The sequence below is a fragment of the Pezoporus flaviventris genome, unplaced genomic scaffold (genome assembly GCF_033815535.1).
Source record: "Pezoporus flaviventris isolate CSIRO_AGI_PZ_B2104156 unplaced genomic scaffold, CSIRO_AGI_Pfla_v1 ptg000015l, whole genome shotgun sequence".
Taxonomy (NCBI): domain Eukaryota; kingdom Metazoa; phylum Chordata; class Aves; order Psittaciformes; family Psittacidae; genus Pezoporus; species Pezoporus flaviventris.
In genome coordinates, this window is record NW_026892563.1 from 20649434 (window position 1) to 20674186 (window position 24753).

The following is a 24753-nucleotide window of genomic DNA, read 5'->3' on the forward strand; positions in this document are numbered from 1 at the left end:
TATTATTATTTTTAAGGTCAAGTTGTATTTCAGAACATCAGGTAGTCTGTTTCTAACTTGCAGATTTCCCAGACTTTTCCTGTATTCCTTTCACTACAGAACTAAACCATGCATGGTTTCCTTGTATTCTGGATAACAGAGTACAACAGCAGTTTCAGAATACGACCTTACGTTACCACTTCACATTCTTTGTACTAGAGCCTGAAGCTGGTTTCATGAAAAGGGAACTCACAGCCGCGTTTGTCTCTTGGGGCATGCGTACAACTGAATCTAGGCTCTTAGATTAATAAATTACCCTTTTGCTATTTCCCCAGTAAACTCAACAATGCATAAATTAATTAGATTATTAAAAGTGAGTTCCCACACCTGTTACTTTGTGACAGTCCTTGCATGGCTCCAAAGGCAACTTTGTCATAAAGTAGGTAATCTTGTAAGCAGTGGAAGTTGGAAATTATTGAATAGAGGACAATTATTTTATTTCTTTTCCAATTATAGTTTTATAGCTTTTATGCTACTGCTTAGGTATATTTTGTACTGTGCAGTACTCGAAGAGCATAACTAACAACTTAGTTACAGTCACATAGTGTTCCTGTTTGACAAGACAGGTGGGAAGTTTCTTTAGGTGAAGCTCTTGAAACTAGTTCAGGTAGATAATCTGATGATTTAAAATGTGTATTATAGCCCATATTTATTGATTATTTCTTTCAAAACCCAGGGAAATGGAAATTGCGGCTTTCCACATGTAGTGATTTTCAAAAAGCTATTAAATTGTTTAATTTCATACCTTTAGAATTGCACCCCAGGTTTAGGCAGAAATTGCTGGTACAAAATCTGTTTCTTTCCCTGCTGGCCCTTGAAACGCTGTCATGCCTGAGGTGACATGGTGTTTCATTTTCATAATGAAAATACAATGACAGGTCAGATGTTTGTTTGGGGGTTTTGTTATTGTTGTGGTGATGTTTATTGCTTGTTGTGGTTTGTGTGGGGCATTTTTTTTTGGTTTTTTTTTTTTTTTAATGTTTGAATTTTTTTAGAAGAATAGTCCTACTAAGGACTGCTTCTCCAACATCAGGTAGCTGAGCCTTTGTTGCAGTCCCTTGGATGCTGGTACTGTAGCCAGCACAGTTTTGTTTAAACACCTATGTAAAACTGTGTATCGGTTGCCTTGAACAGATCACTGTCAGTTTGTATATTGATGTCGGTGTGTATTGACACTCCTTCCTTGTGCCTTACGTTCCTCCCACTGACGTGCGCTGTTGGAGGGATGGCAGCCTGCAGAAGAATATGGAAATCCTGACCCAAATTCTCTAGCTGCTTACACTGTCCCATCTTCCTTGATTAGGGGGACACAGTGCTTCAGGCAACCCTTAAATCCATAAAGAAGGAATGGGGTGGATGAAATCTTCTATCATGACTAAAAGAGATTTTTATTTATTTAATATCTGTCTATCTGTCTGTCTATCTTTAATCCTGGCTGCTTGTTATTTCCCTCTTGGGAACACAGGAGTCCATATCCTTTGTGCGTGATAAAAATATCCTGTAACTTCATTAGATATTATTCCATCTCACTGCTCTAATACTTAATCTTATTCCTGCAGAACTTTAACTAAAAAATACGAAGGTACAAGCAAACAAAAAAGGACAAAATAGAACCCTCCAAACCCCAAACTGTTAATTGCTGCTGGCAGTGCCACAGAGTAACAGGCAGATATAATCTCATTTTCTGTGTTTGTGCTCAAGTGGAGTAAAATTGTGAACAGGCATATGGTGGCAAGACAAAGCGGGCCTTGCTGTCTCCCTGCGAGTAAAACTTTCTGCTACAAAGAGCTAGAAGTGCTCATTGCATTTAAACCAGTAAGTGCTTAAGGTGGACAGGGAAGCAGTTTAGAAGCGACCATAAGTCCACCTGTGTTTACTCTGAGGTTTTACAGTATGAGGAGCTGGATATGCTTCATAATTACACAGAAGAGACTTTAGACTCCTGATATGGTAAGTGGATTTTGCCTGGCAGAGCTAAGTTTTTGGTTTGGTTTCCTTACTGCATGTAAACATACTTGTGTTATAAAATGAAGGACTTGAAATGTGCTTGACCATGCAGCTTTACTTCTGCTTTCATAGTTTTCTGTCTTGCTTGTGTGCAGAGGAAGGCACTCAGAGAAAGCCAGTGTGCAAGCGTTCAGTTAAGTCTGAGTGAAGTCACAGGGCTCTGTGCGTGAATTAGGTTGAGTAGGTTATCACACATCTGGCAGATTTTCTGAATGCTTTAATTACAAGGTAAGTGGCAGTCTTCCATGAAATTCCAGGTTAAGGCACATAGGGATTTTTAAGAGATGAGACTGTGTACATGTGAAACTTCGTGTGGATGAACCAACCCACCTGGCCACTGTACCAAAACCAGCCCGCGTTTCTACCACTGTCAGTGCCAGAATGTCCTGGGTTCAGCTGCAACAGTTATTTTTAGGTTTTTTCTCCTTCCTAGAAGCTGGTGCAGTGCTGTGTTTTGGCTTTAGTCTGACAGTGCTGATAAAACACCCTTGTGCTAGTTGTTAACTCTGATCAAGGACCACACATAGCATGTTTTTTTTTGTGTTGGTGTGTCAATCTTTCTAAAGGTTGCATGACTTCTACCCTCCACCTTGCTTGGCAGTGAGGCAATGGAATGGGTTGCTTAGGGAAGTGGTGAATTTTCCATCCCTGGCGGTGTTCAAGGCCAGGTTGGACAGAGCCTTGGGTGTCATGGTTTAGTGGAAGGTGTCCTTGCCCATGGCAGGGGGGGTTGGAACTAGATGATCTTAAGGTCCTTTTCAACCCTAACTATTCTATGATTCTATAATTCAGTGCAAGGGTTGTGCCTGTGCCTCTAAAATCTCTGTGTTTGGGCAAGAGGACTGCAGAGCTGATGTACCAGAGGTTACTGTGGTTTAGGGTTACAGTGGCTGCTGTTTTGCCTGGTTAGCCTGCAGGCCTAACCAAGAGTTATGGCTAGAGCAGGTGCACAGGAAGCAAGGGTTAAAAATCATACCTGGGGCCAGCAGTTGCTGAAGAAACAGGCAAAAAATTAGGATAGCTGGTTGAAATGGGAGGAATCATAAAGGTAACAAACATTCATTGCCTGTGTTGTGTGCTGCATATGTTGTGTGTGCAATACAGTGATTGATTTTTCCTCATTTATAAATGAGAGCTTAAGGGAGAGTATTTATTTCCACAAGACTTTGTGAGGCTCATCTTTTTTTCATAGAGGTTTTTAGTTTGACATAATTTTTAGTCTTTAAATTACATGACTTTGCAGCACTAAGTAACAACAAAACCAACACAAAACCCAACCAAGCGAACACCAACAACAGCAAAACAAATCCCAAACAAAATCCCAGACCACCACTCTTTAAAAATTCTTGCTTCCCTAGTCCCAATTGGGTTTTAAATCTTACTGAATAAAGATTGAAAATTACCTTATGCCGAGACCCTCTACAGTAATGTAGAAAAGTGTTTGTAAAAACTAGTAATAAACTAGAATATTTTGACATGAGACATGTATAATAACTGGAACCTGTGTATAGCTGTCTATTTTCCAGATACAGGGCTGCAACACTGAGAACAGGGCATTTCATTCAGGGCTGGCGGTGCTTGTGTCATTGCTGCTCATGTGATGCCACTACTGCTGCAGCTGATCCAGGACAGCTGGGACTCTGCAGCATCGCTGCTCCTGAACTCATGGATTGGAAGGCTTGCAGAGACATTGTGCATGTACCCACAGGAACAATTACTGTGTTCTCTGTGTGGACATGCCAAACACTTGAGAATGTGTTCAGCGTGTAGGCTCGCTGCTGCTCTTCAGTAACGTACCAATGTAAAACACTGGGAAGGAGCTGTTCTTCTGTTTCTTTCTGTGTTTTGAACATGTAGGTTGCTTTCTGCCCTCTGAAAGGAAAATCCTTCAGAAGGATTTTATTTATTTACTTGAAGATACACTCCAGAAAGAAACAGAATTAGTTTTGATCCAGCTACAGTTTGTTAATCTGGAACTGAAGGCTTTTTTCATAGTTGAAGCATTATTTAGCTGTCCTTCAGATGTGCTTACTGTCAAAGGACGTTTTCCACAAACCATTTTAAGACCACAGTCTTCCTAAACACTTGTGGGTATTTTGTGCTTACAGTAGCTGTCCACTGACTACTTCACTGAAGTGGTAAAGAAAAATCTCTTAAAGCACAGCGATAAATAGTTACCTGTGTCACATCTGTGACTCGTCTGATAATTTCTGTGAACAGTTCTCATTCTTAAGGTAACATGGATAGTGTAAGTATAGAATATTCGTAGTACAAAGTTTCATAGTCCAGTTGTAAGTAAACTTGCTCACAGACCAGCTTGTTTGGTTGGGAATGTAGGGGACAAGAGTAGGAGGGAGAGTCTGGATGTAATCCAAAGTGTATCCTAGTTTGCTTATCTTCCCCTTTCTTTAAGTAAATCAAGTCATTCAGATGATTCAAGTTGTTAAAGGTGCAACTGCTAAAGCAACCCTAATTAGTTTCTGACTGTTTGCAACAGTAATTTCTTCATTTATTTTATCTATATGAGCATTCCTTGCTAGTCAGTCTTGCATTTAGTTTTTAATACAGATACTGTCACTGGCTGTCTGAGACAGGTTTCAAGCAGAATGGCAGCTTGTAAATACCTGTCAGCTCTGGAGTGCTTTAGCACCTGTCCATCAGTGGCACGTTGCAGAGAGACTGAGCAGACTCTTGTCATTGGGAGAGTAGGAGTTGAGCGTTATAACTGAATTCAGGCTGGTTTCAAAGTCTTCCTGTGCCAGGTGCTGAAGCTTAGGGTCAAAGAAGATCTAGAAACCAAATGTGTGATCTGATTTAAGCCAGGATGTCATGGCTAGGTACAGCAAACAACTGAAGGATAAGGAAAGAGGGTAGAAGGAAATTATAGTAAGAAAAATATGTCCACTTCAAACTGATACAGGATTTGGTGCAGTTAAACTAAAACACATCTCTGATTTGGAACAGCATTCAAACTGATGTGGTATGCACTTTGGAGAAAAAATGGAGGTGTTTAAATAAAAAATGGCAATTCATTACATGTTAATTTTGCACCTTAATTTTAAAAAGTTTGGTTTTGCCTGTTGCCCAGGATCTCTGCCATTCCAAATTGATGGCAAAGGTGGACACCAGTTCCTGATTATGCCTTACGTTCTTTACTCGAAAATAGTGTTTCTTTCTTCCTTTTTTTTTTTTTGTATTTCATGTTAAGTGTAACCCTACCCTGTATTTTACAAGGAGTGCATGAGTGCATGTACTTCTGTGTATTTGCAAGTGTGTGGATGTATGTGTTTCATACTCCATTAGTAACTTGGATCATTTGTTCTGAAGATGAATCTTGGTCTCTTCCCTAGGATGATTCTGCTTTTGGAATACAGAGGAAAAGATCCTTAAGTTCAAGCAGAAATAAGAATAAATCTGTATCACTGATTCCATCCATATACATTATAATAGTACTGCATGTTTTATATTTACATATTTCTATTGTTATTCTAATTGTGTAAGAAAAAATGCATCAGTAAATTGAAATAGCTCCACTAAACCCCTAGTCACGAGCTAACCTTGTAAACCTTTCAAAAATTTATTTGAATATATGATAAAAGAAGCAATATTCTGAATGGTTGTAGTTACTCTAGATGATGAGAGGTGTAATGAATAATACCAAGAGGTGAAATACTATGGTTTTGTGTGTAAATGTCATTTAGTTTCAGAGATGACTGTGCCTCATGATTATGCTCAACCATTACTTCAGGATCGCATCAAGATGTACAGAGTTCATTTGCTGTGTGTTTATGACTGTGTAGAGAAAAGCCTACTTGTATAATCATATATCAGGGATTGAATAAAAAAAAAGTATTGCTCAGAGATCTCAGTTGAGTTTAATGCTGGTGTTTGAGCCCTGGTGAAGGATTACCCTGAGAGGCTGTGGAGTCTCCATCCTGGAGATACATAAGAGTTGTCTGGACACAGTCCTGAGCAACCAGCTTTTGAGCAGAGGAGTAGGGCCAGGAGACCTCCAGAGCTCCCTTCCACCCTCAAACAAGTGTAGTAAATCAAGACGCTCACAAGTTTTAAATTTACGAAGGTGTTTGTAAGCTTCAGCCAAGCTTGGCCATACTAAATGGACTGTCTGTGGAGTTGGGTCCTTCTGCGCAGGATATGTGATCTCCTCGCTGCTCTTCAGCTCATCCTCATCCAAGTCCCCCTGAGCTGTTTCCCCCATGCACTGGGCCTGGTATTCCAGGAGGGCCTCGCCGCCCCATGCACCTGCGAGCAATGCTTGCCTCTTGCCCATAGCATACTGGTGACTGTCATCCTCTGGCCCATCTGGACTTTCCTGAAATGATCTCCCCACCCTATGTGTGTGCCTGGCATTCCTGGTGTGTGCACCCGCCTGTGTTGGCTGTGCCAGAAGGTCTCCCAGCTGGTCTTCGGTCCGCAGGTGGCGGGGGTGGTTGTGGTGGTGGCTGCGTGTACGCTGCTTTGTTTTAATGGTTTCCTCAGTTGTATCTTTTTGGTTTTCCTAGATTTGTTCTCCTGTTAGGTAACACATACTCGACTAGTTTATTGTAGCACTGTCACCCCTCTATCAACACCTTTGTATGCAGACAGATTAAAATGCCCTTTCTTTCCTTAAGCATATCTGCGTTTGAGTCCTAAATCCGTTTGTCACCAGGCTTGGTAGTGGTAAATGAGAATGTAAACAAGATTACACTAAATACTAAGTAGTCAGAGTGCAGAGGCTTTTTAGATGTTTGTTTCTGAAGTCGGTGTAATAGGGGAAGCTTAGTAATGAAAATGGAAGTAAATTAAGATCTAGGTATGACTTGGTTGACAGTTAAAAGTTTTAGATTATGTTGACCTCTGTTTCTTCCACTGTTTCCTTTGAAATATACTAAAGGAATTACTCTGCAAGCAAGTTACAATAACGGTGGAAGTTTGGATCTCCTGTAGCTTCCTATTCTTGCTTGCCCTAACTCTAGAAGGACCAGTGGCTCATTAGGGACACTAAAAATAAATGCGAGACTCATTTTTCTGTGCCACTAAGTAGGTCCCACTTCAATTCAGAGCAAAAACCTTACGTAAGTTTAGTGAAGAGAGCTTTCCTCAGTGCGTGCACGCTGCTGGCATTAACATACTGATAATGAAATCCAAAGCCTGTTTTCTCTTGTGAAGGGTGGACGGAGCTTTGTGCGAGCTGTCAAAAGAAATTAGGAGTTTAGTAACTGATGTAGAAACAGAAGAGGAGGGTTCTTTGTATGTCTTCGCCCCTGTGTGCTCTTGACAAATTCTGTTAACTACTAGAATTTGGTCCACTGTACTAACCAGAGCCCAAAAAGGTGGGTTTGGCAAATGTAAAAAATAAAACACTGATTTCCCCCTCTCCCCTCACAATCCTATTGTTTCAGTAAGGTTCTACAGTAGAGTTCTCCTTAGGAAAGCAACCAAGTGTGTCTTTATTCTCACAGATCAGAATCCTATTTTCTGTCATTTTAAAGCTACCCCCATGTTCCTGTGGATGCATAAATTGCTTTGAGGTGTTTTTTTTCCTTAATTTCATTTTTTTTAACATTCCAGTCAAAACTTTGTGACATTTTTATTTTTTTTTTTAGTTACCTTCACTTAAGGCATTTGCTTCCTCTGTATGTGACAAGTGCTGCTTAACCCCAAGCAACGTTAAAATGTCTCTGATGAGAGCGTCTCAGTGACACAGTGATACATCAAGTGCGTGGTTTGTGACAGCATGCAGTATTACGTAGCTGTGGGCTGTAATTACTCAGATGTGATGTCTGCAGGCATAAGAACTTGGAAGAGTGCAGCATGATGATGCTAAAGGCATCACAGAAGGATCTGATTTTCTTGCATCTTGGCTTGTTAGCTCTTCAGGCAGCCATGATGCCCTGTGGAGTAATATTTATACAGTAGCTGAGGTGTGAAATTTCCTCGTCATGGTGACCTCCTAATCCATTTTGGCTGTGCTGTGACAAGAGTCAGGGGCATGAGCATGTTTGGTGGAGCTGAGGGGACCCAAGAGAAAAGAGATTGAAGAGGAAAGGAGAGCTTTCCTTGAATTTGGAGCCTTGCTGTTCCAGTTCAGAGTTCAGTATTTGAAGCAGTGGTGGAGCAGAGGGAGCAGCAAGCTCCTCTGCTTTATACAAGTACTGTAAAAATGGTGATATATTTGTAATGTGGACAGTGACCATCAGCCCATGTCACCTGCTGACAAAAAGAGCAAAGCAAAGCTGCAGTCTTCTGAGTGCAGGAAACTTTCACTCTTAAGTTCTGAGTTCTACTCTGTGGACTTTCTTAAAGTGAACTGTGTCTTGTGTGCTGGGTTAATGTAGGTTGCTGTCTGAAACCTCTGCACACTAATTGTTGTGAGCTGAGTGTGCTGTTAAAGCTGGCAAAAAAAACTTATCAGATGGCTTCTGTGAAGTACTTAACACAAAGCAAGAGATATCTGTCTAAAAAATGCTGTTTTGTAATAGCAAGGTTGACATTCAGTCTCTTTAGTATAAGCATTGTTTCATAGTGTTTCTATAGTAATTTTCTTGGCATTGTCACTGTGCCTGGCCTTGTTTTGTCTATTAAGCTGTTAATATAGTTCAATTTTACAATTATTTTAGTGCCCTCCTGTCTTTTAATGGAAGTAAGAAGCTTGACCCAAGTGTTTCAAATTATGCTGTGATTACTTTCTTTTGTTACCATGCCTGTGACCCAGTCCATGTTCACTCAAAGACTGCTGATCTCAAATCTGAAAAGGCTGTACTCTTGTTTATTAGTGTCTTTTAAAGTTTGAAACAAGCTGCAGTTCAATAGTCTGCATCCTTCATTTTTGCCACAATTACATTTTAAGTCTTCGGTCAGGGAAGTGCCCGCTGGGATGCTGTGAGCTTGGGGGAGATAGGTGGTGGAGATAAATCCTTTTTCCTCAGGGCACTGCTCCTAAGTTTCGCAGGGTGATTTTCCAAGCATTGGGTTTAGAATCCCAAAATTCACCAAATCTCAGCCCAGCTCTCTTTAGCTGGAGTCATGTTCCTTTTTCTACAGGGTGTTTTTAGACCATCTCCAATTACTTATTTTTCCTCAGGCTCGTTTCTGTTTCTGTCTTTTCCACTGGTAGGTATACGTAGACTGTAGTTTTCAGTCCACCTAAATCCTCAGATCTGACATACTTGGAAATTGGTAAGGATTGCTTGGGGAAAGGCAAAGGAAAACTAGTACCTTCTGAGTATGATGCTAGGGCAGATAGACTGCTGATTTGAAAACTCAGAAGCGAGAGCCATAGGCTGTGTTAGCAACTGCTGTGGTGCAGTGCGAGCTGGGAGTGAAGCAGCAGCGGCTGAGCATCCATGCTGGGGGCACTGTGCAGGCTTCACTTTAGTTAGCTCTAGTCTGCTGTGGCCTGGACTATCTATCTGCTAGGTGTGCCCCAGGAACACATATTCCCATTCAGTTTTATCCATAAGGAATGTGTTTTGCATGCTCTGAAATTTTTCACAGCATGAACCGCAGCATAGTGTTCAGACAGTGTCTCAGGGAACCAAAATGCACATGTAGAAGGTGACAGGGAGGTGGATCTGTACAAAAGGTCAGTAGCTCAGACCTCTTCTTGACAAAAGAGGCCAGATAAGCCCTTACTGACAGTAAAATTAGAAAAGGGATAAAGGGACTGAGGGACATAAAAAAACAAATACGTGGCTTGATCGAAGCTGTGGCTTGCCAATAAATACGTCATCCAGTTTGCTGGTGGCATGGTTGTGGGCATAGAAGAGCATTGCAGTATTAAAAGCAGACAGGATTTTGATCTCGGCATTTTAAGTAAGTTGGGGATAGGTTTATATAGGTGATGTAAACCTAAATATGAAAAACTGATTCAACAGGCTGTTAATAGTACACAGACTGCAGTGGGATAGTATTATGATACTTGCTAAAATTATTGTAGTAACATAAATATGCTGTTAATTTTAGATGCATGGAGATTAGGCACAGTATATGGAGTTTTCCAAGGAGAGCAACAGCCTAGACATGGAGGAGAGGGTATCTTAGTCAACTGTAAAATCTGTTTAGCTGATCTCTAGCTTAAGCAAATGTGATCTCTACCTTAAGCAAGTTACATTTTGACAACCAGCTGTTGACCACCATAGTATTCTGAGCTGACAGCTCAGATGATGAACAAGCACACCAGTTTTCCAAGTAAGTGCACATACACCATGAAGTAAAAATGTTACTTAGCAGAAGAGGGAGACGATGGGAAAAGAGAATATTGTATTGTGATATCCATGTTCCAAATGTGTAACAGTATTGCATGACCCAGAGTGCATACCTGTGATAATATTTGTCTTTTTTACTCTTCTAATGCTAGGTTTACCCCGAATTACAAATCACCAATGTTGTTGAAGCCAACCAGCCCGTTACAATCCAGAACTGGTGCAAGAGGGGATGGAAGCAGTGCAATAGTCACCCACATATTGTGGTTCCCTACAGGTGTTTGGGTGAGTGACTGAGTTTCAGTCTGTCTTGCTCTGTGTTTTTTTGTTGTTTTTTTTTTTTTTTTTTTTACTTTTTGGTCTGTTCATGAAAAATATAGAGAATCTACATAAATGTCTTTTATACCTCTGTGCTGTCATCTTCTCTGAGGTGGGTTTCGCCCAGTTTTTCAGTCCTTTGGAACTGAATTAACTGGAGAGAAGATGTGCCTGCTCTTCCTGATACTATATTCATGAATGACTGCAAACCACATTTCTGCTTATTACGCGGTGTTTGTCATTTCCCCTCTTTTTCTCCAGTAAAGACATGCATGTGTGCACCTAGTTTACTGTCTTTTTGCTTATAAACCATTACCGTTTCCCTAAATAAATACCTTCTTCCCCCTCCCCACCCACATTATCTTTTGAACATCTAGTAATTGGTCTCTGTTGTGGTTTAACCCCAGCCAGCAACTAAGCCCCACGCAGCTACATGCTTACTTATGCAGATTTGGTCAGTGCCCTGGAGAACTTAGCATCTAATTAAGATGAAAGGCAATGTCATCACAAGAGCAAATGAATATAAATTGCCCATGAATAAATTTAATCTGGAAATTACAAGGAAGTTTAGGCAAGAGTAAGGTGCTCCAACAGTTGTCTTGCAAAAGGAATAAGAAGTCTAGTAATTTAGAAGGAAGTTCATAAATTTATGATAGCCCTCTATGTGCAGTTCCCTGCAGGAGTGAGGAACTGGACTTGTCTTTCCTGAGTTGTGGTTTTGAATGAAAAACTATCAAGAGTTAAGTGCCATGTGTGCTGTCTTAGGTAGCAAGGTAGGCTTTGTTTGCTGGAGGCAAAATATTTAGATATTTAAGCACCTCATGTCCATTAATGCTTTGCCTTTAGCTCCTATATGCTATTTTAACTGCCTCCCCTCCATTGTGTAATGTCCTCATAATTGAGCTTCTGCAGTTGTGCCTCCCTCTTTGTGTTTGTCATCCTTCTCCTATGCTGCCATTCATCTTTTGAACATGACTACAGTAAAACTAACAGAAACAAAAGCCTTAGATACCCATGTTTTCAAGAGTTTACTGGGGGGGGGGGGGGCGGAAGTAGCCACATAATTACTTCCACTGGAGGAACAATGGTAAACAGGCTGTTATCTGTCATGTGTCCATCAACCAACCAGCCCTCTTCTTGTTGTGTATGGTTAAAGTTAGACTTCCTTGCATGTGGTGAAAGTTTATTAGAGGAGGAGGCTGGAGGAGTGGGTCATTTTCCCACACGTAAGGCTGGGAGTACAGCCCATCATACGAAGTCAGGCTTGCGCAGTATGCAGCAGTGGGTGTTCATCTGTTGCGAGCAGCCCATGTTCTCTTTTCGTGTTGGCTTACTGCTTTCATAGTGGTGAAGCTGGTCATGAGGTGAACAGATCCTTTGGAAAGAGCAGAAGTCTTGGAGGATGGGGAAAAAAAGTGTTGTTTGGGGTTTTTTATGAAGACTGTTCATTTAATTTTCCTGTTGGCCAGTTACCCTTTTGATTTATTACTTCAATTTTTCTGTAGTCTGAAAGTTGTGGTCAGATACCTTAAATACTCTGAGTCCCTTATATGTCAGGGGACCTGGAGTATTCAAGGTATTTGACAGATTATCTTTTTAATAATTTTATACAATATCATGTTGGCTTTTTTGGGGGGGGGGTAACTAATCTTGTAGCCTGCGCTAACAGCTCAGTAAGAGGATACTGATTATATTAATTATCACCATAAGCAGTATTATGTCTACCTTGGAATATTTTTCCTAAATTCTATGTGTTATGGAGTTAAGGAGTTCTGAGAGGTTAATTTTTTTTTTCTATATCTCTCTCCGGTTAGTACTTCTTCAGTGTTAAAAGATACATTTTCAAGAAGTTTAATGTTGCTGTCAGTGCTGCGTGTGGTAGCTGCTAGTGGGCAATTTCAGAAGTTGGGCACTAGCAGTGCCCGTTCTTCAGTAATTTTAGTGCAAGCAGCCCCCTCATGCCAGACCATGGTTAAATCCATGGACTCTGGTCAGAATTAAGATGCCAGAAGGGAGTTTGGCAGTGGGCAGCTCATTGCAGGGTTGAGGCTTATAAATTTCACTTGGCTGTGACAGTTGCTTCCAGGATCTGGAGTCAGCTTATGGTTTTATCCATCTTGACATTTGCTTTCCACAGAGGTGAGAAACAGCGAGTGACAGAAATGTGTCTGCTTTCAGGCCAGAGCATCTTCACAGTCCATTTGCATACCAGTTTTCAGCTGAGGCTTTCTGAGACATGTAGAGAGCATATCGCTACAGCACTTGGCTGCTTCATGAATATTTTGCTCTGAGACTTGTGCATGATGGTAGTTACTGCAGCTATTTGTAGCAGTATACTTTAGTAATATTGATCAGATTTATTAGATTACACAGCTTCATATTTTATTTTCTTAAGTGTGTGCAACTAAAGCATAGAAACAGTAATTTAAATAGAATCATAGAATCACAGAAACATTTGGGTTGGAAAGGACCTTAAGACCATCAAGTTCCAACCCCTCTGCCATGGGCAGGGGCACCTCATGCTAAACCGTGTTACCCAAGGCTCTGTCCAGCCTGGCCTTGGACACCGCCAGGGATGGAGCATTCACAGCTTCCATGGGCAGCCCATTCCAGTGCCTCACCACCCTCACAGGAATAAGGCAGAATGAAAGCTTCTTATTTGAGTCAGCCATGGGTCTTTGCAGTTACCACATAAAAACACCCCTAAAAATATTCTAATTGAACCCAAAGAAGAAAAGCATCTGGTTTAATTTAATTTTAAGATAAGATTTGGTGCCTTTGTGCATGGCTTTGCAATGTTCTTAAAACTGTCAGCTTCTAGAAAATGTTCTGTGCAATAAATATGATTTACTGATATATTCACTGCATGCTTCCTGGAACACGGGGGATTACTGCACAGTTTCAGCTCATTGAAGAGGGAAAGCTTCTTGTGAAAAGAAAATTGTTGGGTAAATTTTAGTTACCTTTCTGAAAATGCTGAAAGCGTTTGACTTAAAACCGTCTTTATTTTTATCTTCCTGATTTTAGAAAATGACATCTTCCAGTGTGTGCTTGTTATGAATCAAAGCTCTGTTAGCCATCTTATGATAGAAATGGGAATCTAGGTGGAAATTTGGTCTCTTGAATGACAGTGTCAGACCTCTGTTTTCAGGGGAACAAAAAATCTGGGGTTTGAGGTTGGTTTGGTTTTTTTTGGAGGTAGGATGTTTTTACTAATACGAAGAGTAAAGGGTTAAATTATGCTATTTGAGTGAGGAGAGTGCTGTTTGACCTACAGCCACAAATGTGTTTTGGTGCTCAGGGAATGATGACGAGCCATGAGATGTACTGGTGGAAGAGTGAAGATCTGCAGCACTTCCTTGGCATGGTGCTGAGCGCAGGCGCTGGCATCCTCACACCCTCAGTATGCAAAAAGCAGGTGCTTTTAAGACAAGCCCTCCAAAATAGTGATAGTAAGCTTGCTGTGGGGCACGGCTGCAGGGTTTCATCAGGTAGTGCCAAGAAGCCCAGGATTTCCACTTCGCTGTATGGAGACTGGCCTTGAAAAATGTTCTGGCTGCGAACCTGGCCTTGTTAATGTTGGAGGAAGATCTGTCACCCGTTGCAGCATCGAGGCAGGAGTTCTGCCTGTGTTGGGGCAGTGTGGGCAAAAAGCAGTTCTAGTTTGCTCTTTCCTCCCTTCACTTCTTGCCTGAGAAAAAGCAGCTGGCAAATTTGTGCAGTGTGGACTGTGAAATGAGGTAATTCACTCTGTGTTCCTGGCTGGCAGTGGGAACAGGCATCCTTCTCCCAGTGTTCTGATTCTTTGAATGCCTTGGATAAATGTATGGTTACACTTCTGAATAGGTGGTGTTTCATTTACTGTTGGTGAAATACACCCGAGCCTAGCTGCTCATTGTGCACTGGAACCCCGGACAGAGGAAAAGCTAAGTTGGGCAGATGTCTGTGGATCAGTGTATGAGCATGGGGAAGAAACAACTGTGAGCTGGGGTAAAGGGAAGTTACAGGGGCACTGATTAACTGGGCTGAGTAAAGTCCTTGCTTGTATACTCACATGTGACTCTCTTTCATTATCCTGTTAATGTATGCTGCTAAGCACTGTATTCAGGCAGTGTCTGAAGGATCCAGATGTATTGGAATATCATTATGTATGTAGCCTCTGTCAGTCAAAATGTGATTACTTGCAATCTTTTGTTCATAAACAAGTGGATTAGGTTATATGACAAGTATATTTTGCTGTTCATTTATGCAGTGAAAAGCTGGCTTTTGTTTCCTAGTTTTAACAAAGACATCTTGAAAATATTTATTAACTTGTCAGGCTTTATTACTCTTAACAGCTTGTAAAGTTAACCACTTGTTGATGTCAGAATGAAGGGCATACCAAAGTTTTGATACACATTCCTAGCCAATAATACCAAAGAAAACACTGAGGTTATGCCTGGAATGAATCATTTAAATAGAGAAATAGAGATATATGTAATTGTCAGTTCTTTTGGTTTATCTTGTAGGTCACTTGGCATTTTAACTGGGATTTTTTCACATAAGCATGTGAAATGCTGTTTTCTTCTACTGCATGACATTACTTGCCTGTTTTTCACTTTCATTCCTTCCCTCTCTCAGTGCAGTGCACCTATTTCTGGCTGCAGTGGCAGAGCTTCTCTTCTGGGTACTTCAGCTTTTCCGTTCAACATAATGAATGGAATTTGCCTAATCAACACTATGACGTTAAATAATTGTCTCAGAGTTCTCCTGTCCCTGCTAGTTTAGCTGCATGCCTTCAGCTTGCCTCAGTCTCTGCTTAGCCATGTCAGTGATGGAGACACGCCTCACACCACACTGTTCCTAAAATACAGAAATGCAGTTAGTTTCAGCCTACACGACTCCATCGTGTCTGTTTTTTCTGACTGGTAGCTGACGGGAAGGAAAGATCTCCAAAAATACTGACAATCTGAATGGCTTAGTGGGTAGGGCACAGGTAGAGAAATCCTAGGCACAGTGAAAGGTGAAGCTTTTCATTGGGGAAAGTGTTCCATCTCTCTTTGCTCCCTCGCAGACAGCGTTCCTGCCTGCTAGTGGTGTTTTTGGTACAGTGCTGGTGGGCAGATGAGAAAGCCCTGCCCGCTCAGGCTAGGCACACACACATCTTCGTGAAACTGAAGTGCTGCAGGGATAATGAGGTCTGCTAACACACTGTCTTCCTTCCACTGCTGCAAAGCCTTGGCAGGTGGTCCCTAGCCAGGGCCCTGCCCAGCTCCAAACCCATGCTTGGCTGCAGGCTGGTAGCTCTTTGCTGTTGTGTCAACAATAGGGATTTTTCCTGTTTCTGCATCCTCATGGCTGAGATAACTCGGGAAAGCTCTTAGGGCCTCAGTTCTTTAAGTGTGTTAAGTGTGCTTATATGCAGCACTGTAATTAAGAGCATGCGCCGATATGATATGCTTCATTGAATAGAAATGGTTTTCTATTATACCTGAATGCTGGCTCAAATTTTGTGGTCAGCTTCTGTAATAGAGAAGAAAGTGGCTGTTAAGCATCAGTTGGGTTACTGATCATGCATGCAAACAATAGTGAGTTTATCTTTTTATGGTAGTTCTAAGCAGCTGTGTTGCCTCATGTTTTATAACTGAGTCTTTCCAGCTACCTTCTTTGCAGAGCAGGACTGTACGAACTGTTACAGTGGCCTTTTGCATGTTTAAGGGGGCAAAATATCATCTGCTTGGAGGAAGAGGTGGGGAGTGGGCAGAGAAATCCTGAATGCGATCACCCATCAGGAGCACGAAAACTTCCTCAGGCAGTCATGGATCTGTTTCTGGAGTTTTCCACCTCCTCACTGGAGCCAAACATCAGCTCAGCTGTTGATTTAGCCAAATCCTAGCTGAAGGCATAGAAACCCTGAAGTGAAGAAATACAGCAAAATTAGCATTCTGGTGGTGGCCAGAATATGCCTTTATATATGATTAAGGGTAAATATAAAAAATTTTTTTGTAAGCCCATAAAAAGGAAATAAATCTAAACTTGTATGTTTCTGTGTATTTATAGGGTATATGTTTTACTTGTTTGGTGACTGCAGTAAGGTTTTAATAAGAAAAGGATTTGTGGAACTGGTCACAACACAAACACTTTTTGAGATCTTGAATGTGACAGGTCTGCCGAGCTACTCATAACACAATAAAAAATACTACTTACAGGTACACACTGAAAATGAGGAGTATATTTGTCCCTTACAGTAGACAAAGGAAGCCAGAACAAGTGGTGTGTACACTTCAGTGCTTTATATAAAATCAGTTAAGCACAAAAAGTAGGACTGAAAGAATATTAGTAAGGTTAAAAAGAGCTCAAAAATTAGGAAAGGAGGGAAGCTAAGGTTGCCTCCTAACTGTAGTTTGACCCTTCCTGTGCAAGAGGTACCAGGGAGGCCGCAGTTTCAGGGCAGCCCCATCTGCCTGCCCTGTTTGACTGTGTGCACATGAATGGGCCATGAGGTGTTCCCTTCTGACCTTCTAGCTTGGCCTCTCCTGCAGCCTTAGTTACTGCTCACCACTCGAATCCTGCCTGAAGGCAAAAGTAATTTTCCTTTTAGAAATCTCTCTAACCTTACCCAAGGACTTTGGACCCACAGGTTTAGTTTTATAACCCTTATGAGGAGGTTATAAATCCTCCTTATGAGGAGCATCATCCCTAGTTTATAGTTGAAAGGCTGGGAGAAGCTTCAAAACCCAAAGTATCTATTGGTAGTCAGGCTCCAAATTGTGAAATGCTTGAAATAGCATTCATGTGTATGTGCACTTATGCACAGGATTCTTTATGAAGCACACCGGGTTTATCTGATTTTGATAGATGTGTGCATTCACAGGCACACAACCTGTAAGTAACACATGAAACCACATAAATCCCATAGCTTGTTCATTGTATGCATCCAGCTTTTGGAACAGACAAACCCGGAACTTTCAATCTGAGCAGCTTTGAGGTGTCACAGATCTGATTAATCTTTTTTTTTTTTTTTTTTTGGTGTTTCCTTCAACTTAGAGTACTTAATTTTGCAATGGGAGGATTCTGCTAATTAAAGCGTGTTATTATTTGCTTACCCTTCTAAGAAGGAAATATGGGGAGAGGGAGAGAAAGGAAGTGTACATGTTACCAGATGTCATTAAATTGGTTTGCATTTGAAGCATCTTCCCACAGATTTCTATCACCTAACTGAGAGCAGTGGTAAGATCTTCATGCTAAATATGTTCTGGTCTCCAAGGAGGACTGAATGTTTCAAACAGATTTGATAGTTTTTAACTGCAAAGGAAGAGTCAGTGATGGGAATCACTGGGTATTTCTAAAAGATGCTGGGGAAGAGCCTGGATATGCATTTCAATACGCTTATTTGGGGTGTGTGTGTGTGTTTTTTGAGGTGCTGGAATAGGCATAGGGATATTGGACTTGTCAGGGAGTATGATACAGTGCAAGAGGCTCTTTCAGTTTTGGGTTTTTTTTTAAGGGAGTAAGCAAATGGATAGTGTGTCTACTTTGATTTTCCGAAAGAAATTTAACAAGGTCCATTACCAGAAGCTATTAAAGAAATTAATCTACCATGGAATAGAAAACTCTTATGTGGCTAAATAAGAAGAAAGATTTTAAAAAGGCAGGAATTAATGGTCTGTCCTCAAGGTTGAGAAAGGTCACTAGTAGAATCTCAAGAGATCAGATCTTGTGCCTATGACATTTAAAGTCTTTGTGATTTAGAAAAGAGGCTAAATAAGTGGCCAATTTAATGATGACACTAAGTTACTCAAGTTAGAATTAATAAAGGCAAAGTATGAAGAATTTCAGATGAGTCTTTGCCTGAAGGTAAAATGGCAGGTGAAAACTGATGTAGTAAAGGCAATGTACATGGATGAAGCACAAAATAAATTTATCTCCGTGTATACAGTGATACTGTGATTAGCCTCTAACTTCTCAAGACTGATACCTTGGGTATTAATAGCCTGTGAAAACATGAATTCATTAATGTCAAAAAAAACAGTGTTAGAGTTTATTAGGAAAGGGATGGGGAACAAGATGCAGAACATAACTGTACCACTGGGTTAGTTGCAGACTTCCCTGTATTTGTGAACACTGTGTGCAGTTCTGGCCTTCCTCATAAGTGTATAATAGAAACTGAAGAATTTAGAGCAATAGTGAGTGCTTGAAGAATGACATGGCTTCTATAGAAGAAATAACACAGTCTTTCCAGTGTAGAAAGGAAGATGTCTGGAGGCTCTGAAATGCCTTTGTGAAGTCATGAGTAGCTTGGAAAGGATGGATGAGTGTCGTGGTTTAAACCCAGTCAGGTAATTCGTTCGCTCACTTCCCCCCCTTTCTTGCCCTCCCCCCACTCTCGGAGGGACGGAGAGGAGAATCAAAAGAATGCAATTCCCACGGGTTGAGATAAGAACAGTTTAGTAACTAAGGTATAACACAAATCACTACTGCTACCACCAATGATAATAATGATAAAGGAAATAACAAGGGAAGAGAATACACCTCACCACCCGCTGACCGATAACTCGCCCCCCAAGCCCGACCAAGCTCCGACCGATACCTCCTCCAACCCTGCAGTCTCCCAGCCCTTCCCGCTAACTCCCAGTTACCTCCTGGGCATGACGTGCTGTGGTATGGAATACCTCTTTGGTCAGTTTGGGTCAGGTGTCCTGTCTCTGCTTCCTCCCAGCTTCCCCTCCTCCCTGGCAGAGCATGAGGCTCACAAAGTCCTTGGCCAAACCAAAACATCTCTATCAGCTCTGTTCCCAAGCTGAAAGTCAAAACACTGCACTGCACCAGCTACCAAGGAGGAGAAACATGACTGCTACTGCTGAACCCAGGACAATGAGTAATGGTCATTCACCATATGAGAGGTTATCAGATGAGACTAGCAGGCTTCAGGCCCCCGGCAAACAGAAGTCGTTGCATAGTTGTAGATTTTGTTGCACATTGTGTATACAAGCTGCTCATCTTCCTGCCACAGTGTCTGGTGCCTGCTGTGAGCCTGTGAAGGTTCAAAGCCCAACAGGACAGTTCACTGCAGGCTCACTCATGAGGTGTTGGGAACCTTAGTCTTGCATTGGTGGAGGTGGGGGTGAGACATTGTCTTGAGGAAGTACTCTTGTCTGCTCCTCGACACTTTACACCCTTTATTGATGTTGTGTCGAGGGTACCTGCTGTGGACCATTTGAGCTAAAAGTTGGTGGTTTTTTGAACTGAGATACGTGTTCTCATAATTATGTGGGTTCCTTTCCTGTGGGAAAGAGTGCTTACCCCCATCCTTTCTAACCTGCTCCTCTGTTTTTCTGTATCTCGGAGGGCTGCTTTTGTCCATGTGCTGCTTTTGTTGCCAAGTCTCCCTCTCACTCCAGGTTCTCCAGCCTTGCTCTCTTCTTTGGCTGACCAGGCGCTACTGTCTTGTCTTTACCATTCTACTTAGGTCTCCTCCCCCCAGGCACTGATGTTTCTCTACCTCTCCTTTCCTTCTGAGTAATCCTCTTCCTAGCTAGGCATCCGTCTCCTCAGCATGTCCTCTCCTGCTTCCTCTCAGCATCTACTATCCAAGTTAGTCTTACTTGCATCCCCTTCCCTGCTCTTCGTCAGCTCTGCCATGCATCTCTTATCGTCTCATTTCAAATGTCACTTTGATGCTACCTGAGCCAGGCAGATAGCGGGACCCTGTGATCCTTCCTGGGATCAGCGAGATCAGTCTGGTGTAGCACAAAGGCAAGGTAGGACTCTCCTGGTTTTGGCTGGGATAATTTTCTTCCTAGTAGCTGATTTATTATGAGAATCATGTTGATAATACACTGATGATTTAGTTGTTTCTTAGCAGTGTTTACGCACTAAACTAAGGACTTTTCTGTTTCTCACCCACCCCAGCAGCATGCAGGCAGGGGGTGCACAAGGAGTTGGAGGGGAAATAGCTGGGACAGCTGTCCCCAACATCATGCTTGACGTATAAACAAGGAGCAGTGCTGGCTGGGGAGTGCTACTTGGGAACTGGCTGGGCATCACTTGGCAGGTGATGAGCAACTGCATTTTGCATCACTTGAATATTCTAGTTCTTGTATTATTACTACTGGTAGTAGTTTACCTTCTGTTCTTGTCCTATTAAACCATCTTTATCTCGATGCACAAATTTTACAATTTTTTTTTTTTTCCCCCCAGTTCTCTCCCTATCCCACTGCAGGGGGGTGAGTGAGCAGCTGTGTGTGATGTTCAGCTGACTGAGTTAAACCATGACAAGCACTTGAGAAAAATCCCCTCTTGTCACAGCAAAAACATGCTCTGGGTTCTGAGCAGTAAGGTGTTTGTGCACACCTGCCAGGACTTCATCAGATGTGAATAAAGGGGTAATTGCCTCAACTTTCCTTCTATTTTATATTTTGTTTTCAACAGATTTACCTTATTGAAGTGTTCTCAATTACAACTATTACAGACAGGCTGACAGTTGTTTCGAATGTTGCTTCGTTTGTGTTGAAGGAAGATCCTATTGCTGACCTACCTGCTGTGAGATATTCTACTTAAGGCTAGCTAAACTAAGATGACTTTGTATAACAAAAATGGTCGTTGGTTTCCGCTTTTGTGGTATCTGATTATTATTGTAAATGGTCTTCTATTTACCCTTTACAGTGAAAAATGCAGGTCTGTGATTCCATATTTTCTTACAGCTACATTGACTATTTATTTTTTTTTAACATAAACCACAACACCCCCCCCCTTAAATCCTTAAAATGTTTTTTTCCCTCTCCCCTATTTCTATCCCATGTGTGGCTGTGAACATAGGATGAGTTGAAGATTTTTTTCTGTCTTTATTTGAAGTTCATTGTCTTGTAGGCTGGATGGAAGAACATTGTCGTGTCTTTTTAAAATGCTAGCGTTGTTCTTCCAGTGCATCAAACCCAACATTACAACTGAATAAAATGGGTTTTGAAATCCAAAGGAGGAAAAGCTGCAGGAGTGGGCAGAATTTTAGGGAAGGAGTCTTTTTGTTATGAGCAATGCTATTGAAACCACAGTTCCAAAATCTTGTTGGAAAAGTGGATTAGGCTTGTGACATGCTCTTAAAATACACATTCCTTGACTGAGGCTTCACCGTCCTCTCTGCCATGTAGGCAGGAAATAACAAGCAAGGTAGTGATGCCACTTGATCATTCCTTTGTGCAGAAGCAAATGACTGAATTCTTTGGGAATGCTGGGTACAGTTCCTTTGGGGTTTTGTCTTTGAATGTGTCTGTTACTGCTTCTGGAGTGCCCTCGGGTCTGGGAACAGCCGAATCACCTCTCATTGAATGGAACATAAATTGGTTATGCTTCCAGGTTGTCAGCAGCCTCTCTGCAATGCACCTTGAGTTGTATGTTGTGTCCACGTTGTTTCTTTCATTACTTTCAGCAGTATTATTGTGCTCATGTAATTTAGAGGTGACTTTTCATTTAAGCTCTGCCACTTTAAGTCCTGAAGTGGTTTCTAGCTTTGGTATTTTTTTCTTTGTTGCAATACTTCCATCAAGACATCAGAAGTACTGTTAAAGAAAAATGTGGGGGTTTTAAGTAGAACAGTAAAATGGCTCTAAGTTTTTTAACCACAGCAACAACAACAAAAACATGCTATAACCAGCAGTATATATATTAGGTTTTTGTTGTCAGAGTGCTGGTATAAATTAATGTCCATATTTGTCTCTTTAATTTAGAGAGGAAAAACCCTGTATTTAAGTGGCGTTCTGTGAAGTGTTTTGTCCCTCATTGAAAGACCTTAAACACCTGTTTATAAATATGCCCTTACATTCTCATCCTGAGTGGATAGCCTGCCACTGGGAGGAAGCTTGTGTCAGAAAGTTCATCTGTAACCTTGGAAAACTGTAAGCAAAATGACTTTCAGTAAGTGTCGGATAAAGCTTGGTTATTTTTCAGCAAAGTATTTCTCATTTAGGGCACTTTGCCCATCAGGTAAAGAGGACCAATAGACCTAGTACTTATGATGTGACAGCGCCGTGCCACAGTGTTTATCTGCCCTCAAAGGATAAACTATCCATAACTGGCAAGGGGGGGGGGGGAGGCATGGCAGCATTATAGGGCTGTGCTTGAACTGCTGGAAGTTGCTTGGTTCATTCATCAGACCTCATCTGTGACAGCCTTGGGGTGAAGGAGAGATACAGCCTTGTGTTGGACCCAGCAGCTTTCCCAGGAAATGGCAAGCTGGTATTCAAGGGCTACAGGGCTGTGTCCACAGAGCTATGCTGGGGTGACACCACCCATATTCCCGCTTGATGGATTGCTGAGCTCAGAGTGGGTCTCTAGGGAAGAGTTACAGCACTTCATGCTTGTGTAAACATCCAAAGTCCTTGCAAGATGAACATGCTGACATTTGAAGGTCAAACATGCTTCTAGACTTCCAGTCCCTTCTGCACAAGCACGGGCATCTTTATCATGCAAGCAGAAATTCCCTTTGGGCTCCATTCTCCCTCACATGAAACCTTATACTTGTGATCAGTGTTAAAAACTACAGTGTAACACGAGACATTTTGTGGTGAAATGTGGGGGTTTGTTTTCTTGCAATCTGTGAGAATGAAGCATCCATTTACCATCTAGGGATTCAGGTTTTGATGAATCCATGTAGACAGCAGATTCTCTTTGAAATTGAAAAGCAAGCTATTTTTAGTATGCTGTCTTGTGGGGTGGGTAGCAACAGAAACTCAAGAACTTTCTCATGTAGTCACATTTGGTGTTTTGTTGTTTTTAATAGAATTGTCCTGAATTCTTTCAATTCTTGCTTTTGATGAGTTTGATGGGGAGATAGGGGATATCGTTTGGTTTGGTTTGTATGTGTTGGTTTTGTTGGTGTTTTTTTGTTTGTTGTTTTTAAAGTTTGCTTTTCTTGAAGCTCTTCAAATTTGGACACATGATTTGTCAACAGCCCCAAAACCCAAGAGCTGATTAGACTACAACTAGCAGCCCTCCATCCCACCCCTCTTCCAAAAGAAGTGGAGCAGTAGTGTATGTTTTTTAAGGAACCATTTTGACTGTGTAAGATTTTTTGTGCTCTGAAAGGACAAAAGCTGTGGCAGGGGTAAGTGGTCAGGATGGGTTGGGTGGTTCAAGGAACCGCCAGCTCAGCCTCTGGAAGCCAGGTCCTGCTGCTGATGGAAAAGTACTCTGCCCCTCCAAAGTGACCTGTTACTTCCTACCATCATCTTGCCTGCCGATCTTCTCTGGCCTGTTGGTATAGGGGTATCACTAGTTTCTCTAGTTTACTCAAGTCTGTTGTTACAGGAAGCTTAAAGGAAGAACAGCTACAGTACTCAGGAGTAGGAATGCACTGGCATTCACTTACCAATGGGAAGTTTGGGACTTTTTAATCCTATGCTTACATTTATTCATTTCCTCTCCATGAGACAGCTTGCATTGATTTTATTTGAATGGGACTGTACTCTGCTCTTCTCAACTTGCAGCTTTATTGGGCTAAAACTGAAGAAACAAGCCAGTGTAGGGGAGTTACAAAGTGATGGAAGTGAAAACTGATTCTGCAAAGAGGTTGTGCATGGCCAGTTTGGTTTTTAAACTTCTTGATCTGCTTATGTGTAGAACATACCAGCATAATACTTAATAATAGCCACAACCTGCTTGTTAGCAAAAGTAAAGCTAATAGCTTTAATACTCCATTAGCTTAAAGAATTGGTACTGGGTTACTGATTACAGTATAATCTTTCCTCATGAGTGGTTTCATCTGTATTAGTGAATATATGAGCAGTTCTGCATTTTGCTCTCACTGTGAATTTAAACTTTATTCAGCCATTTTGAGCTTTCTTACTGACCTTCAGCTTCATAAATAGTACGTTTTTTAAGATTGTTCAGAATCACTTGGAAATTATTAATGATCACTAAGGGAGCTTAAAGGGCAATTTGCTCCAGTTAAATATGTGAACCTGGAGCTAATGCAAAGTACTTCAGTTTTACTAGAACATAATGAGTATGCTTAAAAAAAAGATTATTTACAGTCATAACCTTTCTTCTTAATCCCCTGAATTTTTGTTGTTGTTTTCCACCCAGGAATTTTTTGTGTGTGCCTAAAAACTTCAGGCTTGATAGGAAGGAGTTGTATCTTAGTTCTGTACTCAAACCTGTCCGTTAAATATGCTTCCTAATTGTTTAGTTTGAAATATCAGAAGGCAGC

The 24753-nt window shown here is 41.4% G+C and overlaps 1 protein-coding gene across 5 annotated transcripts in view; it reads left to right on the top strand.

Annotated features, from left to right (window-relative positions):
* APP (amyloid beta precursor protein) overlaps positions 1-24753 on the top strand; it is a 205165-nt gene that overhangs the window by 52112 nt on the left and 128300 nt on the right. For all 5 annotated transcript variants that reach the window (XM_061453749.1, XM_061453748.1, XM_061453752.1 and 2 more), the window contains exon 3: positions 10409-10538. In XM_061453749.1, the coding sequence (XP_061309733.1) occupies positions 10409-10538 (130 nt within the window). The remainder of the gene's footprint in view (positions 1-10408; positions 10539-24753) is intronic.